The sequence below is a fragment of the Lissotriton vulgaris genome, unplaced genomic scaffold (assembly GCF_964263255.1).
Source record: "Lissotriton vulgaris unplaced genomic scaffold, aLisVul1.2 SCAFFOLD_391, whole genome shotgun sequence".
Lineage (NCBI taxonomy): Eukaryota > Metazoa > Chordata > Amphibia > Caudata > Salamandridae > Lissotriton > Lissotriton vulgaris.
The window spans coordinates 565,891-584,406 of NW_028247903.1; the positions used below are offsets into that span (position 1 = coordinate 565,891).

An 18,516-nucleotide genomic window follows, 5' to 3' on the forward strand; every position below is an offset into this window, starting at 1 on the left:
TCCTTTTTTATTACAGATGACTAGAGCAGTGCTTAATTTGTAAAATATGAAGTGCAGGTGCTAAAATGTTTGTTGGAGGCCACACCCAATTTTTTCTGGCCCCACCCACGCCCTCCACTGGCCCCACCCACTTACTCTATTAGCTCCACCCACATCTTCAAGTGGCACTGCTAAAAGTCAAATATAATAAATGATCTGAATTTCAGAATGGGAGCCTTACATGAGTGCGTGAGATGTGCTGAAGACAACATGGGGGCTGTGTCTTTAAACCTTGCTATCAATCCTACCTACGAACAGCCAGTGCAGTGATCCTTGGCAAGTCACTTCAACTCTCTCTGCTTCTTGTAACCAAAAGCTGAAGTGCAGAGACACAAATATTTGACCCCAGGTGTGCCGGTTGCATTTAATTGTAAATTAGATATTGACAAAGCATTTGCGAATCGCTTGAAATTTTAAACCTCTGTGACAGACTCAACACAATTGGTAAGTAATAGGAGACAGCTGCTCTGCCATGGTGGGGGCTGGGGAATGTATAGGGAGTGAGGGTAAGGGTCCTCCGACATCCAGAAGTGTGCATTCAACAACCCCTTTGTGCTGTGTGTAATCTCTGCTCAGGGCTCACACTGGGGAAAGTTGATGAAATCAGCAGGTGAATCTGTAATATTCGCAGGTATTCCGGAAGCAGGCGTGGAGAGCTGCTCAGGTCAGGCGACATGCTTCTTTAACCCGATTTGCATTATTTTATTATTGAATGTAGTGTGTGGTTTCGCTGAGGCCATCATCGGACAGCACTGGTAGTGTATTCTGTTCTTTGGGTCAAGCAGCGGACGGGTGTTATCCTCATCACACAGGGGCCTATGGGATTATGACCCTCATCTGCCAGCCTGCTTCAGGCCAATGGTATCCTTGTCCTTGGCATTCTGTCATTGGTGGACTCTCCCCTTGCCCCCTTGAAGTTCTCGTGTTCCTGTCTCACCTTTTGCCTCCAGCTGCCACTTGTCAACCCTGCACCTCCCTCACAACACTGCTGCCTGCACACTAATTCTGACCGCACCTCAGTAACTCTGGGGTCTCAGAAGGGCCATGAGAGATTCTAGCACTGTCGCCAGCATCATGTAAGTTGGGGATCTGATCCCTGGCTGCTCAGCCAATCAGAATGCAGCTCACAACAGACGAGTATTTTTCTAGTTGCTGGCACGAGTGTGAGTGCAGCCCATACTGCTGAAGATACCAGTCTGGCCTAGTAGTGTCCTGAATTGTGTGCACTCATATCAGATGGATTTTTAGCAGTACTAGAGGCACACACTGTACAAATAAGCTGTGATACTGTGCCGAGGGTGGAAGAGAGCAGTCCATAGATCTGGTGGACAGACACAGTAATGTAGTAAACCGTGTGAAGGCCTGCGGTTGTAAAAGGGCTGAGTCTAGGACGCAAGCCCATGAAGGAACAGGACAAGGTAATTTTTCTGGTTCACCTTCGCCTTCAAGCTATAAATTATATTTGAAAGTACTATTGAAGGTGTCAATGCGTCATGTAACTGAGCTGGAGTTTTTGAGACTCTATCAGCCCCTCATTTCCCTGCCAGTCCCTATTCCTCCTCTTTTGAGCCCATACTGTTTTATTATAACTATATTGAAGGCCCTAGCCAGTGGGACAGAGGATTGTGCGGCGGTGACGTCAGCAATCACCTTAATCATCGGCTGCAAGATTTGTAGCTATTACCAAAAATGGTTTTAGACCCTGCTGATTGAAACTGGTGAACGCCGGCTGCAGGCCCGTTTCTGGGTGCTAGCTGGTTCCCGTGCCTCTTGAATCTCAGGTGACAGGTCACACGCCCCCTGCCGCAGCTGCAGGCATTTGACAAAGCTCTAGCATTTTGAAAACATTACTGGTCCGTTGCACAACTCATAAAAGCCCCATATCTTGAATGCTAACGTTTTATCACTATTCTTTTCTGTAGAGCTGTTTTCAAATAAAGGGGCGCCACATAGTGTGTGTACCTGGCCTTGCCGCATCATTGAGTTAATTCTGATACTTAAATTAGCCTTCCACTGCCTCATAATTGTAAAGCCCTGTCTAAATTGCGCTAGTCACAGCCACAAACTGAGTTCATTATTAGAGGTACATACTCCGGATTTACATCCCAACTGTGGGCATTTTATAGCAAGAAATGTTGAGAGAGCTCGCCGGGTTCGCGCCTGTAGCCTGCAGGTTAGTCAGGCCACTGCCACAGGCGCGTTAACCACCCGAGCTGGCCTCTCCCGGAAGCAGAGATGTTATTGGGAGGTGAAAAAAAAAGAATCTTGGTTCCCAGAAGTAAGTGCTCGCCTCTAAGTGCCAACCGCTATCCACTGTAGGCTACCTTTGAACATACACAACTATGTATCCCTAAACTGAATTGAAGAAATGTGCCGGCCCGAGACAGGATTGTGCATTAAGGTGATGTAACTTTGCAATCTTCCACAACGATCACAGTGGCACAACAACACACACTGGAGCATAATTCCTTTGCAGGAGAGTGTCGCACATCACATTAATATTTAATTTATGCACTGTATATGGGGCCTCTGGGAGGAGAATATATGTGGCAATGTGAAGGGTGGGGCCAGCATGCCTGTGGGGCCCGCCTGGTCAAGAAATCAGCACTGACAGACTGAGACTCGGTATCAGATGCTAAATGGTAGACACACTCAAGACCAGTGCCAGTGCATACATCCATGGGTGACATCGGTACAAACAAACCAGTACAACGACGAAATAGGCCTCTCCTCCAAGAAAAATTGCACAGATACAAATATCGATATCCATATCAGGAAATTTCTCAGACGGTCAGTCTCTTTGAGAGGCGGGCAGGGCTGTGACCTAAGTCAGTCACTCACTCCCGTCTCTCACGGTCTCACCTGACATGTGACTGACGCCATTTGCCAAATAAAGACAGGCATCTGCGCCAGACTGGTGCGCTTTTATAAATCCAGATTGGCATTGCTATACTAGGGCGCACAGCCACGAAGTCTGTGTGAAGCAGAGACACGACACACGAACAGTACTGCACACGAAGCCCTACAAGAGAAGAGAGCCGCCCTCACATGAAAACGAGCCCGAGACCTAGCCACCACTAACTATTGTGGGAATTTAGGCCCGACGCACGAGCCCAGCCCAGCTAAACCTAAATGACTGTGGCAATGTGGCATCCGCCAGCGGCCCGGCGCCCTCCCCTGCCTTCATGTCTCATATCATATCATTCATCAATCATCATCATCACACACAGGCGCGGCAGCACCCCCTTCTCCGGTGGCGTTAACACCTCAGTGCCACCACGATCTGTGATGATGGCCAGCGGCCCGCCCCGCCCGAGTATCTGATCATTCATTCATGTGTAATAGACTACTGTACTGTGTAATTAAAAAATGATCGTTTTCTTCTCGGGAAGGTCAGGTAGTGTCTGGACAGACACCATCCCGCCCGGCGCCCGGTGATGGCATTCGGCATAAATTGCCATACAGTTTTGCGGAATTACACAATTGATTCAATTATGCAGCTTAACGTGGTGCTTACCGTTATTGGTGGTAGTAGGCCGGTCGGCTGGGACACGCACACTGACTGGATGCTGCTGCTCAGTTGGTTCTGCTTGCTGCTGCTGCCTGCTTGCAGTTTCAGCAGGACTCAGGAGGAGGACAGCCAGTGTGGACAGGAGAGGACAGCCCAGCTCTGCCCTTCGGCTTCGTGGTCGTCGTGGGCCGTGGCGTGGTGGGGGGTGGGGTGGGGGGGGGGGTTTGCCTGCTGTTGATGTGACTGTGTGCAGGTTTTGCTGGGGGCTGGGCGTGGCAACTGGGGACAACTGGCAGCCTGCCTGAGCCATACTGAAACCAATCAGCGGCTGCGCGCGCTACCGCGCGCACACAGGACAGCCCCTGACTACCTGTGAGCCCGCCCACCCACCCACTCAAACCGAAACTGTCAACAAGTTCAAACTCTCACTCTCTGCATCGGCGTCCGGTCCCACGTGAAATGAAACTAGTTAGCTTGCACAATATATATATTTATATATACACTCAATTTTATATTCTAACTTGGCCTGGGCAGGCCGGGGCCTGGCTACCTATTATCTCACATGATGACGGTGATGATTGAGATAGATAGAAATCAGAAATGTGATAAAAAACACTACACATACTGCTGATGAGTCACACTTCGACATGATGAGAATGAACACAGTACACGATGCGGCCGCGGCCGCCGGCCGGGCCTGTGGCTGCAGCTGCTGCTGCACAGTCTGTAGCAGTAAAAAGATGTATTTTTACGGACAAAAAGAAATCATCCAAGGAGAAGCATAGCCCCGGCCCTGACATTTAAGTGCCGGTGCTAAGCACCGGAAAGCACCGGCACAAATTAAGCACTGGACTAGAGACAACACAAGTCGCCTGCAAATTGGTGACCAGCTTTTATATATGAATTACAGACACCCATACATTATCTACAGATAATTGATATTTTTTTTACTGTTACTTAACTTGATAGAGGTGACTTCAAGGAGGGAGACGTTTTGGAATCAGGCAGTGATATTGCAGTCCCTGGGCCCATTTTATCTTGGCTACAATCACTGTTGGGAGCTGAGATTTTATTACACTGCAGGATAAAAAACCCTATAGTCCGGATTGGATGTTTAACGACTACGAGCACAGTATGTGAAATCAACTTTCTTTGAGATTTTTCTTTATCTAAGCTGTACATCAATTGTATTTAAGAATGGAAGTCTGAATAGAAAGAGTCCCAGGAAGTTAGCCCTCATTTTCACCAATAATCCCAAATCCTGCCAATTACAATCTTTTTTTGAGTATGTGAGAGTCAGCTTTTGCTTTTGACTTCATTCAGTTCCTGAATATAAGAGAAATGCACACACTATAATAATGTCAGATGTGCTGGTTTGTGACAGTATTTACACAAATAACAATTTAAATACCACTATTTTATTTTATTTATTTTATAGTGCTAGTCATCTGGATGCAGGATGGCAGAGTGCTTTACATCACATGCACACATTATACACAGAGAATAAATCATGCAAGTGCTTAAAACAATGTACTGGGTGTGTTGCATAAAACTGTAAGGGTTACAAGGTGAAGCAGTCACATGTCCTTCATAGCTCACTGTGCTTTATTAGAAGAATTACAATTTATGAGCTGCAAGTAACAAAAGAATCTCGGGTATAAAAGAAGTAACCCACTTACTTGGCTACATTAAATAAAAATCTGCCATCTGCATATTACATGATGTGCTTTACATGAGACATATTAACCCTCTATGCTAATTTGATTCAAAATTGCGACTAGATAAAACAGAGATCACTCCATCAAATTTGTTAACTTCAGGAGTGATCTGTCCATTATTATTATGCCATTAGATTTCCTGGACACACAAAGATCTCTGCAGCAGGTGCCTTAATCCCATAAAATATTTTAGAATGCAGACTAACAATTTAGCAGAATAGATGTAATGTCATGTTTCTCCTGGTTGCCAGATTGTTTGTGGAAGAGTTTTTAACAAATAAATGTATAAGTTTAGGTCTCAATTTTCATCAGGGTTGCGTTACTTTTTTGGCACAACCCTGATGCAAAATCTCATTTGTTAAATCTTGTAATGCACTCAAATGTACTCATGATAGACCTGCTAAACATATTTGTGAAGTTTTAACGTCTGATGTCACTCTTTGTGAAGTCACTTCCTGTGAGGTCATGGGTTGTGATGCCACTTCCTGTGATGTTGTATCCTGCCAAGCCACTTGTGACGTGCCATGATGTCATTTGCATATTGCCTAACTTGGTTAGTCCCCAGCTTCTTTTTTTTTAGGACGTGGCCCTGACCATGAGAGTGGAGGTATGTTAGGGGTATATGTCATGTCGCTGCTCTACTGCTCTCCTCATTTATGATCTGAATTAATTTGAGGCGAGTATGATTTTTTATTTCATTTTAAAAGCATAGGTGTTTGTCGCAGTGTGCTTGCTGCCTGCAGCCAGGCTAGTAAATAATGATACTTTTTACCTTAAAGGCCCTCTGTGGATCAGGAGGCTGTTGCTGCAGCAGAGCGCCACCTTGTGGGGCGGTGCTGCTGATACCGCCTGGTCCGAGCAGAGGGGCGGCAGTAAATTAATTTAGTATAATAATGCAGATTTTTTTCCCCGTGTGTGGGAGGTGATGGGGAGGGGGCATGATGGCTAATTTTAAGGAGTTCGCATATCAATATTTCTCGACCTTGTGTGTCTTCTGTAAGAGCACAGAAATGAAAGGAATGGAATAGAATAGCGGTCAGGCGGGTCACGTGGTACCAGATATGGAGAGGTCAGAGGCTTATGATAACATGGCTGCAGGTGCAGGGCCAAGGTAGGAGTCTCCAGGCAGGCGGAAGGAACCGAAAGGGGCGTGGAAGAAAAAAGTGAAGGAGAAAGGGGTCGAGAAAAATAGTGAAAACCATAAATGAAAGCGAGAAGGAGACGGGGAACTGAAAGATAAAGAGATGGTAGAGGGATGGAGAGAAAGAAAGAGAGAAAGTCTGCAAGAGTGTTAGGAGCCGGTAGAGTGCCGGCAACGGGTAGAATGGAAGGCGAAACAAGGGCAAGGAAAGACAGGGAAAGGGCGAAGACGCAAGTATTTGCCAACATTTATATAGTAGCGCTACTAAGTAACGAGAGAGTAAGAGAGAATTAAAGGGCAGAAACTGATAGAAGAATGTAGAGTTAGAGAGGATGAGAAAGGTCAATAGCAGGTGAGCTGGATAGAGATAATGAAAGAGGAAGGAAAGAGGAGAGGGTAGAGAGAGAAAAGACCAAACGAATCGGTTGGAAAGAGTGGAAGACAGCGAACTTGCGAAAGATGAGAGAGGGAAATGTCATTGAAGAGAGAGAGAATGAAGAAGAAAAGAGAAAGAGTGTGACGTAAGAGAACGACACAAAAGGAACTAAAGATGGAAGAGAACGGAAACGAAAGAGAGAGACGGGGCAGAAAGACAGAAAGGCAGAGAGTGAGAAAGAAAAGATAGAACTGAGAGACAAGAAGAGTGACCGGGCACGCGTGTGTGTGTGTGTGGGGGGGGGGGGGGGGGGGGGGTAGAGAAAGACCAACGGAGATCAATTAAAAAGGAGACGAGAAGGGGTGGAAATGATAAAGGAAAGAGAATTAAAATTATAGCTTGTTCGAGCAACAGAAACATCTGCCTAATATGTTCTGCTGCATTTTTGCTGCTTTCAGAATATGAACACACCTGAATGCATGTGTAGATGGGGACATGCTGTTGGGGGCGATGTGGTGTTAATTGTAGGGGGGTTACGGAGGGAGGCGGGAAGGGACAGCGAGGCAGGGGGGTGGCGGGATAAGACGCAGACGCCTGCAGCATTACTGACCTGCCATGTCCTGCGCCGTGCTGCCCTCCATGGTCACTGTGGCAGGCCGGCCGCCATTGAGAGCGGGTGCAGGTGGGAGGGGGTCCAGGGTGAAGGGAAGACAGGACGGGAGAGGTAATCACTGGCGCCTGCCGCCAGAGCCGCCGCTCCCCCTCCCAGCGCCCTCGCAGACGCAGCCAGTGATGCTGCCAGGGAGGGGGCGGCGGGGGCTCAGCTGGGACACTGCGGGAGAGGAGTCTGAGGAGAGCGCAGGGCCGGGGTACGCGGGGGGAGGGGGGCGTACACCCAGAGGGTGGCGAGGTGAGCGCCCACAGGTGCTCCTGGCCTTTGCACAGACGGTGGAACATCGACGTTTATCAACACACGGGCAGGCGCAGTGACGTATGCAAACACGTTTATTTTGAATACTTAAGCACACACGTGTACATGCATTCATGTATACTCACGCACACATATCAGCATATGTACAGATATGCACAGAATCACACGCACGCACAGATATGTGTGTGGATATATGCATAAAATCATAGAGTAAGACATAGACTATATACACGCAAACACATATACTGATACGTGCAGGTGTATACAAATCAGGATACTCCCGCCTAGTAAATCGCCAGACCATCCCCAGACACACTGTTTGTCGCTCACTTATGACAAGAATCTGTAGACAACACTCCAGGGTAAAATGCGACCCAGCCACACACAAGGGGATGCGCAAGGGCAGAAGCCTTACAAACTACACATTATGATTAGACGCAATCCTCGGTATCAGGGTGGGTCCGGATACCGTCTCCATCAAGATTCAGCCACACTCGCCTCATCGCCTCAGCGTCAATCCAAGCTCCCAGCTCGCCACAGCTAGCAACAACGCTCTCCCTACGCTGACCACCAGTGCAGACGGGGCTGAGTCAAAACCCCAGCGGCAGAGGGTCCTGGTGACCACCAAGAAGATGCAGTGGCCAGTCCTTACAAGGGATCTTAGAGGCCAGTAGCATATATCTACTGCATCTCTAGACAAGGACTCACCTGTCATCGAAACCCTGGGCTCTCAGCAGGCCGGGCTGAGATGGGCTTATGGGTTGACACTATGCAGGAGGAAGACCCAGGCACCCCAGTACTGCTATGGTCAGGAAGCACGACGTGTCTGCAGGAAAGCTCATATGAAAGGCCTTGGTCTCTGGAGGGCCCATGAACTGTTGGGCCTCCCCTGCTGTGCTTGCTTAGAGGGAAGGCTCTGTGCTCTGGAATGAACTGAAGGCGTGTGAGCAGTAACCCCATTGCATTATTCCAGAATAGGGCCCCATCACATTATCCTGGAGTAAGGTGGTCTGCTGACCTCACTATAATGTTCAAGAAAGGAGGGATTTCAAATGTTGGACTCAAACCCCCATTGGACGTCTAAGAAAACCCTCCAGTTGTCCTTGTGGATGAGGATGGTGGATTCAGTCATACATGACAGAGCGTCTAGGCTGCCTTAGCACTGCGATTTTTGACTTTTTATTGTGTTTTATGTATCTGGTCACCTTACTTTTCGTGCACAAGCACTTTTGTCACATCTTGCACATTTGGAGCAACCTTCAGTAAAATGTACATAGACAGCTTCATGTACTTTTGCCATAATACATGCTGTTTGCAGTAATTGTCTTCCCTGGTTGTGTTTTCTTTTCTTTTCTTCAGCCAGCAGCACTGTCCTAAATGGTAAAAGGGCAGGATGCGCTTCTTATGTAGAGTAATGCTTCTGATTTACCTGTAAGAAATACTGACATTACCAAATGTACTCTGTTACCCACAGGACTATTTTGTTGACTCTACTAAACGATACACAGGTCCTGCGGTTCACTGGGTCACCCCATTAGATTGTAATGGCATAGGAACATCTGGGCAAGCAAGGCTGCTCTAATTTCGACCTATTGCCAGGCAGAGAAACATATACCTCAACCTTACAGATATGCTAGCATCCTGGGTGAGATTCTCCAGCAGAGGTCGTCAATCTGGGGGGCGCATGAATGTGTTCCCTGGGGGGCACACATGAGTTTGCCATTATCTGTAAATGAAAATTGCATGGAAGCTCGACAGGTGCGTTTCAAGACTGTCTGTATTTACATACAGCAGTTATAAGTGCATAACAATAGTGTGGTGACTGCTATAGACTCTAAAGCATCCTTTACATTTCCTGATTAACCCCATTTGCACACATTTATATTTCTTTCAGGTAGCAGGCACCATGGTGAGAAGGATTTTTTGTTTTAAATTTACCTCTCTCTCCCTCTTTTTGCTTTGCAGCAAGAAGCCACTCCTCCTGCCCACAGTGAGTGGCCACTAGACCCCAGTTAGTGCTGTCAAGTGTCCTTGACCTGATTTGATTAGATCAATATTTGTAAAGCGCGAAGAGTGCCCAAAGGCGTCTTGGCACTGGTGTCTGTACTTCCGGGGATCACTAAAAGCATAACCAGTCCAAGACTTTAGCAGGGGAAGAGAAAAGGCAAGTTTTAAATGTTTTCTAAAACTCATCACGTTCGATTGGGACCCTATTTACAGCTGCGTTTGATTCCACAGAAAAGCTGTGGTATGCACACAACTTCTGCCACCCCAGGAGGGTTTGCAGATCTTGGGGACTTGCATGGCCTTATCAAAGGCTGATCGCAAACATCTTCTGGGAGTGTACCATAACATTTTTCCCTTCAGATAGACTGTGCCTATTCCATGCAGGGCTTTATGTGCCCTACAGAGTGCTTCGAATTTCACTCTGATCTTAAGAGGCAACAAATGAATTTCCTTGAGCCCTTTGGTGGCAGATTCATATTTCCTAATGTTTTTCAAAAGACGGACTGCAGCAAACTGCAGCCTCTGGAGCTTTTTAGCAGACTTACCCCCAGATGCATCAACAACCCATTTTGCGATTCCCTAATAGCGAAAAATACCGATTCGCTATTAGGAATAGCAAAATTCGCTATTTTTAAAACTTTCATCTATTGCATTTAAGGAATCTCAATTTGAGATTCCTTAAATGCAAATAATCGCAATTTAGCGATTTCTCAATTTGCGATTTTTGCATTTGGGATGATGCATCCCAAATGCAAAAATACTGGTCGCAAAGGGGCTGATTCTGAGAATTTGCCCCTTTGCGAGCAGATTTTTGTTTGATTCATCTAGCTGCAAGTTGCATGCCCAAATAGATGGCGTCACAATAGTCTATCCGAGAAAGCACTAAACAAACAGCCACTATTGTCTGAAGATCCATAGAAATGAATGACAGAATTTTTTGTTTGTTTTTTCAAGAGACAGAATCAAGAGGAGATCAGCTGATTTATCTGGTCTTTGAATGCCAATTTGGAATCAAAGATCAGACCGAGATTTTTTACTTTGGTGACTGGAGTGGGTAAAGGGCCAAGCTTCAAGGGCCAATAAGACGGATTCCAAAAAGACAAATATGACCCAAAAAGAAGTACCTCCGTCTTATCGGAGTACATTTTAAAGCACTGGCTATCCATCCAATGGACAATAACTGTAATACAGGTCTTAAATATAATGCCTACCTCATCTACCTTTGTATGAATGGAGACAACAATTTGCATGTCATCCGCATAAGATATTGAGCTGAAGCCAAAGGATCTAATCAGTGTTGTCAGTGGAGACACATAAATGTTGAACAATGTGGGGCTTAGTGAGGACCCCTGCAAGACCCCACATGGCAAAGAAAAAAACTAGAAGTAACGTCTCCAAAAGAGACTGATTGAGTTCTGTTGTTGAGGAACGATACCAAGAGGTTGAGGGCGGTTTCTTCAATCCTGATCTCCATTAGATGGTGAATCAAGACCAGATGACTCAAGGTATCAAAGGCAGTGGATAGGTCCAAAAAGACCACCACAGCCTTTCCACCGCTATCCAAGATTGCATGAATCTCTTCGGTTGCCACCACCTCAGCGCATTCCGTACTGTGTGATTTCCAGAAGTCAAATTCTGCTCCATCTAGTATCTTGTACTGCTCCAGAAAGTCAGAGAGCGCCACGTTAAGGTGTCTCTCCAGGGTTTTTGCTGGTACTGGGAGTCTTGAGATGGGGTGGTAATTCTTCTCTTCAGCAGACCGAAAGTCTTAAAGTTTGGATTTTTCTCAGTTTAGGAATAGTAAAGTTAGGACTCCTAACTTTAGAACTCCTAAACTGAGAAAAATCCTAACTTTAAGACTTTCGGTATTCACAGAAGGCATTTAGGAGTCCTAAAGTTAGGTGTCCTAACTTTACTACTCCGAAACTGAGAAAAATCCTAACTTTAAGACTTTCGGTATTCACAGAAGGCATTTAGAATTCCTAAAGTTAGGAGTCTTAACTTTACTACTCCTAAACTGAGAAAAATCCTAACTTTAAGACTTTCGGTATTCACAGAAGGCATTTAGGAGTCCTAAAGTTAGGACTCCTAACTTATGTGAATACCGAAATGAGTAAGTGCCTTCTGTGAATATCAAAATGTGTAAGTGCCTTCTGTGAATACCAAAATGGTAGTAAGTTTAGGATTTTGTCTTAAGTTAATTCTCTGAATCGGGCCCAGTGTTTTTAACAGGTAGGATATGTGCCTGTGTGTTTTACATGTCCTAATGGTGAAATCTAAATACTTAGAGACGCAGCTAGCCGAACTTGAAAAGCAACAGCTTGACAACCCCAATCCCTCCATTGCGGAGGAAATCAAGAACCTTATTGCAGAATTTAATGAAGAGGCGGACAGGGAAGTGCGTCATATGGGGAAGTATGCGACAGCGAGAAGTAAAATATTACGTAACAGCAAGAGTACCCCGAAATTAACTGAACTAGAAACGGCCACTGGTGACACTGTCACGACAGATGATAAGATTCTGAATGAGTTCCGAAAATTCTATTCAGGGCTGTACACGTCCAGGACGGAGAATCTTGAGGCGGACATGGATGATTACCTAGAACACATACAAATGCCCTTCTTAACAACTTCGCAACGTGAGTTCTTAATGTTCCCTATACAAAAAGATGAGATATGGGACGCATTAGCCAGCATGCGTGCGCACAGTGCTCCTGGAGCGGATGGACTAACAGTGGGGTTTTATAAGGCATTTAACGACAAACTAATCCCTCATCTGTCTGCTCTCTTCGATGATGTGTGTGTGGAGGGTAGTATGCCGCAGTCCATGCGAGAGGCATTAATAGTGACTATTCTCAAACCTGGCAAGCCCCCAAATGCATGCGGTTCGTACAGACCATTGTCGCTCCTAAACGTCGACGCGAAAATATACGCCAAGTTACGAGCTATGCGGCTGGCTCTGTTGGCCCCTGAGTTGGTTGCCCCGGAGCAAGCAGGCTTTGTACCAGGTAGGAACCTGACTTACAATATTCGCACTGTTCTGGGGACTATACAACATGTTAGGCAGGACGCGAAGGAAGTTGCCATCTTCCTCGACATGGAGAAGGCCTTCGACTCTGTGGAGTGGCCATTCATGTTGCGGGTCTTGTGTCGGCTGGGCCTAGGGGAACCGTTCTTACAAATGATTGGGGCATTGTATTGGAAGCCTACGGCCAGACTATGCATACATGATCGTGTATCCGACCCCTTCGAGATTAGCAGAGGTACTAGACAGGGATGCCCGCTCTCGCCCTTACTGTATGCGTTAGTGGCGGAACCATTGGCTTGTGCACTTAGGGAGTATCACTGGCATCGGGGGGTAAGCTTCCCAACGTATAAAATTGTCATCTCGACCTACGCGGATGACACATTGCTTTATGTCCGTAATCCGAAGGTGAACCTAACTTCTGTATTGAGGGAGGTGGCTCAGAATAAATTGGAATAAATCAGTTGTGTTCCCGCTGACCCCAGTGACGGAACGTTTTGATATGGAATACCCACTGCATTGGTCGCCTTACCCGGTGCAATATCTCGGTATTATGATACACACGGATGCCGATGTTCTTTTTCGCGATAACTATGGTGTAGCCTTCAACAAACTAGAAGACGACGTAGAGAAGTGGTGTAAACTCCCGCTATCATTGATGGGCCGTATAGCCATTATGAAAATGGTGGTGCTGCCCCGGTTCCTGTTTCTATTTAATAATTTACCCATTGTACTGTCGAAAGGCTTCTTCAGAACCCTGACGAAGCTTATGGTTCGCTTGGCTTGGGGCGGGAAGCAACCAAGGGTGCAATAGACTACGCTTACACTACCATACGAATTGGGGGGCCTAGGTGCTCCGTAAATGGAGTGTTATTACAGAGTGGCTCAGGCTGCCCATCTGCACACGTGGATACACGGAGAAGTGAATATACCCCATGTGCGCATGGAACAACTGTTTGCGGACCCGCTTCCGCTGCCGGCAACGATATGCACCTCCACGGACTGCAGAATTGGAGTCCTGGACTCGATCACTGCAACAAAACACGCATGGCATGCGCTGCTGGAGGCCAGAGACAGCACCTTGCTGTACTCCCCTTTGATGGCAGTAGAGTCGGCGCTGTGGTTAGCGCCAGTCGAGGAGAAAGGGGTAGTCCAGGCGCTGCATGGGCTGGGTATTCAGACGGCGGGGAGTTATTTGTTGATGGAAAGGCGAGAACTTGGGGACAGGTAGCACCCACATCGGACGGTACTACGCTGCTACAGCGATTTCAATTCCATAGGGTCCGTAGTGAGCTGATGGAACTACTGGGCCCGGATCTGGAAGAACCCCCGGAGGTTCCGGAACTTACCCATGTCATTAAAACAGCATCATCACAAAAATTGATTGCTCACCTATATAAAGCAATCGCATCACACAGGAGTCAGGAACCCTCGAAGGCCAGACTCGCATGGCAGAGGGATTTACAGATCACGATAGATGACACTATGTGGAAATACTGCTGTATGAGCACCAAGAGGCTGTCATTGAATGGTCGACACCGACTGATCCACTTCAAATTCTTACAAAGAGTGTACTACACTCCGGAACGGTTACACAGATACGGCCTTAGACAGTCTTCTGAGTGTGAAAGATGCCATGCGCCCAACGCAGACTTCGTACATCTGGCGTGGGGATGCCCGAGAATACTTACATTCTGGGAGGTGGTGCTAGCGGAAATGGGAGAGGTACTGGAAATAGAGCTGCCAGTTGACCCTGTCCTGGCACTGCTTGGCCACTCCAGAGGACTGCCCGTGGCGGTTAGGCGACTGGCAGACATGGGCATGCTAATGGCCAGATGAGTAGTAGCACAATGCTGGATGAGGGGCCCGCTCCCAACAAAGAGAAGGTGGGCTCGAGACATGCTATATTGCTGCATGCAATCGGAGCACTATAGTGAGCTACTACCTCCCACGAGTTGCCCGAAGAATTTCTGGAGCCTATATCAAACATTTAGGAGCTCTAGAGAGAGTGTTTCCGACACACAGGCAGACAGACAAGAGGAGACGGAATAGTAGGGAAGTTGAACATAGTGACCCTTATACCCTCACAACAGGTTGATTCCCAGATGGATGGGGAAGGAGATTGGTAAGGGACTCCGGGTTGGGTGGTGGACGGTCGGTAACTTGGGTTAGGCGCCGCTGGGAGGGTCTTGGCACTATCGGGGTGGGCTACTTAGGTCGGGACACACACCACGTTCCCAATTGGGGGGTCACTACACTTAGTAGAGGACACCGGGGGGTAGGCGGGACAAGCAGATAGGGCGTAAGCTGGGGAACAAGTTCATGTTGTCGGGGGCAGGGTTCAGGGACTTTCTTGTTGGGGGGCCAGGTTCAGAGGGATATACACAGGTGAGGGTAGATTTAAAATGTCAAAAATACACCGCTACCATTATTATACTAGGATATGTTTTACAAGGAGTGTACTTGTGCGACGCCAAGGGTCACAGCAAGTTGGTACTAAAGTGTGATACAGTCAAGTTGAATTATTATTTTGATTTTGGTTTGTATACGCCGCTGGGCCCCAGGGATGTCGGCACCTTGGCTGTGTACTTTCGGACTGTTCTGCAGACCAGCTATTCATGTTTTCGCTGCCGGCCCTTTGGGTTGTAGGCTGCAAGCTCTGTATAACCTTTAGTTGGCAAATAAAGGTGTTTAAAAAAAAAATAGTGAAATACTGCAAATGTTGTTTTTCACTATAGCAAGGACTATTCTTCCCGTAGGATAACATGGGGATTGCTTTGAAATATCTTTTAAGTGTAATTTTCCATTGGGAGCTGAAAAAGATTTGGAATTCAGGGTCTCTGAACTCACAATTTAAAAGTACAACTTTTGGTGAAGTTGGTTTTTAAATTGCATGTTTGAAAATGCCACTTTTGGAAAGTGGGCACTTTTTTGCTTAAACCATTCTGTGCCTGCTGACAGCTCAGCTGAGTAAGAGCGGGTTATGCATTTCAAAATTCCATCATCACACGATACGGCACCTCCTACCTTTCACTGCCTGAAACCTCACTCAGGGACACTTTGTGACTGTGCCTACTACCTTCAAGCTCTGGCAGGTTCTGGCACATAGGCTTATGTGGCAACAAGCAGCAGCACAGCACAGGAGTCCTAAAAACATACAAGGGATTGTGGCTATTAGCAACATTCAGCGCACTGCACAGTCATCAGGCTGAAGCAGGCAGCAATGCACTGGAAAATAAATCTCAGAGGCCTTTCAGTGGGGCTCTGCAAGGTGCCTGACTCAGCTTTGTAATTCTGGGTGGGGCACTGATATTTGGAGGATCGCTTCACGACAGCCACGGCCGGCAGTGGGAGTACCAGCAGGGCAGTGATGTGGGGAGGGGGAGGGGCAGGGTGGGGGGTAGTAATGTATGGATTACGGAACTTCGCAGATAAGTAAACATTTAAATAAATAAATGGATCACTGACTAAATATCGAGGGACAAAATATAGACTACCCAAAATATAGATTCCAAAATATCGACAGACAAAATATCGAATTCCTATCTACAAACAGGTAAGTACCAAAATATCGACCTCAAAATATTGTTTATATATATATATATACATTATAAAAATATCGAATTTTTTGAAATGTATGTAAAATTAAAAAAATATTAAAAATAAAAAGCTAAAATGTACTTAAAAATACTTAAATTACCTTAAAATTATTAAACAACTAATTTAACTTATAAAAAAAATACAATCATATCTGTGAAAACATATATATATTAACATAATATTAATAAAAAAAGACACAATATTACTACCATAGGATAGCGGAGGTGTAAAAAATACTATTCCCACTCCTGGAAGTGCAACAGTAGGGAAAGCGTTGGATAGCGTAGGGGTAAAAATTACTATTCCCACTCCAAAGAGTGCAACAGTAGGGAAAGCGTTGGATAGCGTAGGGGTAAAAATTACTATTCCCACTCCAAAGAGTGCAACAGTAGGGAAAGCGTTGGATAGCGTAGGGGTAAAAATTACTATTCCCACTCCAGAGAGTGCAACAGTAGGGAAAGCGTTGGATAGCGTAGGGGTAAAAATTACTATTCCCACTCCAGAGAGTGCAACAGTAGGGAAAGCGTTGGATAGCGTAGGAGTAAAAATTACTATTCCCACTCCAGAGAGTGCAACAGTAGGGAAAGCGTCGGATAGCGTAGGGGTAAAAATTACTACTCCCACTCCAGAGAGTGCAACAGTAGGGAAAGTGTTGGATAGCGCAGGGGTAAAAATTACTATTCCCACTCCAGAGAGTGCAACAGTAGGGAAAGCGTTGGATAGCGTAGAGGTAAAAATTCCTATTCCCACTCCAGAGAGTGCAACAGTAGGGAAAGCGTTGGATAGCGCAGGGGTAAAAATTACTATTCTCACTCCAGATAGTGCAACAGTAGGGAAAACGTTGGATAGCGTAGGGGTAAAAATTACTATTACCACTCCAGAGAGTGCAACAGTAGGGAAAGCGTTGGATAGCGTAGGGGTAAAAATTACTATTACCTCTCCAGAGAGCGCAACAGTAGGGAAAGCGTTGGATAGCGCAGGGGTACAAATTACTATTCCCACTCCAGAGAGTGCAACAGTAGGGAAAACGTTGGATAGCGTAGAGGTAAAAATTACTATTCCCACTCCATAGAGTGCAACAGTAGGGAAAGCGTTGGATAGCGTAGGGGTAAAAATTACTATTCCCACTCCAGAGAGTACAACAGTAGGGAAAGCGTTGGATAGCGTAGGGGTAAAAATTACTATTCCCACTCCAGAGAGTGCAACAGTAGGGAAAGCTTTGGATAGCGCAGGGGTAAAAATGACTATTCCCACTCCAGAGAGTGCAACAGTAGGGAAAACGTTGGATAGCGTAGGGGTAAAAATTACTATTCCCACTCCAGAGAGTGCAACAGTAGGGAAAGCGTTGGATAGCGTAGGGGTAAAAATTACTATTCCCACTCCAGAGAGTGCAACAGTAGGGAAAGCGTTGGATAGCGCAGGGGTAAAAATTACTATTCCCACTCCAGAAAGTGTAACAGTAGGGAAAACGTTGGATAGCGTAGAGGTAAAAATTACTATTCCCACTCCAGAGAGTGCAATAGTAGGGAAAATGTTGGATAGCGTAGGGGTAAAATTTACTATTCCCACTCCAGAGAGTGCAACAGTAGGGAAAGCGTTGGATAGCGTAGGGGTAAAAATTACTATTCCCACTCCAGAGAGTGCAACAGTAGGGAAAGCGTTGGATAGCGTCGGGGTAAAAATTACTATTCCTACTCCAGAGAGTGCAACAGTAGGGAAAGCGTTGGATAAGCATAGGGGTAAATTTTACTATTCCCACTCTAGTGAAAATAAATTAATATAATTCACATAATTATCAATTAATTAATAAAAATTTATTATCAATTAAGAATTAATTATCAATTAAAAAGTAATTAACAATTTGTTCTAAATAAATACCAATAAATTAATTAACATATTTAATTAATTATAATTAAATTCCTACCCACCCTATTCCCCTATAAACCTACAACCCGTTACAGAAAATAAATTAATATTATTCACATAATTATCAAGTAATCAATTAATAAAAAATAATCATGTAAGAATTAATTAATTACCAATTAAAAATTAATTAATTTAATCAAAATAAAAACCGATTAATTAATTAACATATTTAATTAAGTATAATTAAATTACTTCCCACCCTATTCCCCTATAAACCCACAACCCGCTACAGAAAATAAATT

General features: G+C 45.6%; 1 protein-coding gene across 2 annotated transcripts in view; it reads right to left on the reverse strand.

Annotated features, from left to right (window-relative positions):
* Positions 1 to 7,585, reverse strand: part of LOC147664977 (coiled-coil domain-containing protein 136-like) — a 169,009-nt gene extending 161,424 nt beyond the window's left edge. For both annotated transcript variants that reach the window (XM_086949843.1, XM_086949842.1), the window contains exon 1: positions 7,396 to 7,585. In XM_086949843.1, coding sequence (XP_086805969.1) covers positions 7,396 to 7,426 — 31 coding nt within the window. In that variant the 5' untranslated portion in view covers positions 7,427 to 7,585. The remainder of the gene's footprint in view (positions 1 to 7,395) is intronic.
* Between the last annotated feature and the right edge of the window lie 10,931 nt (positions 7,586 to 18,516).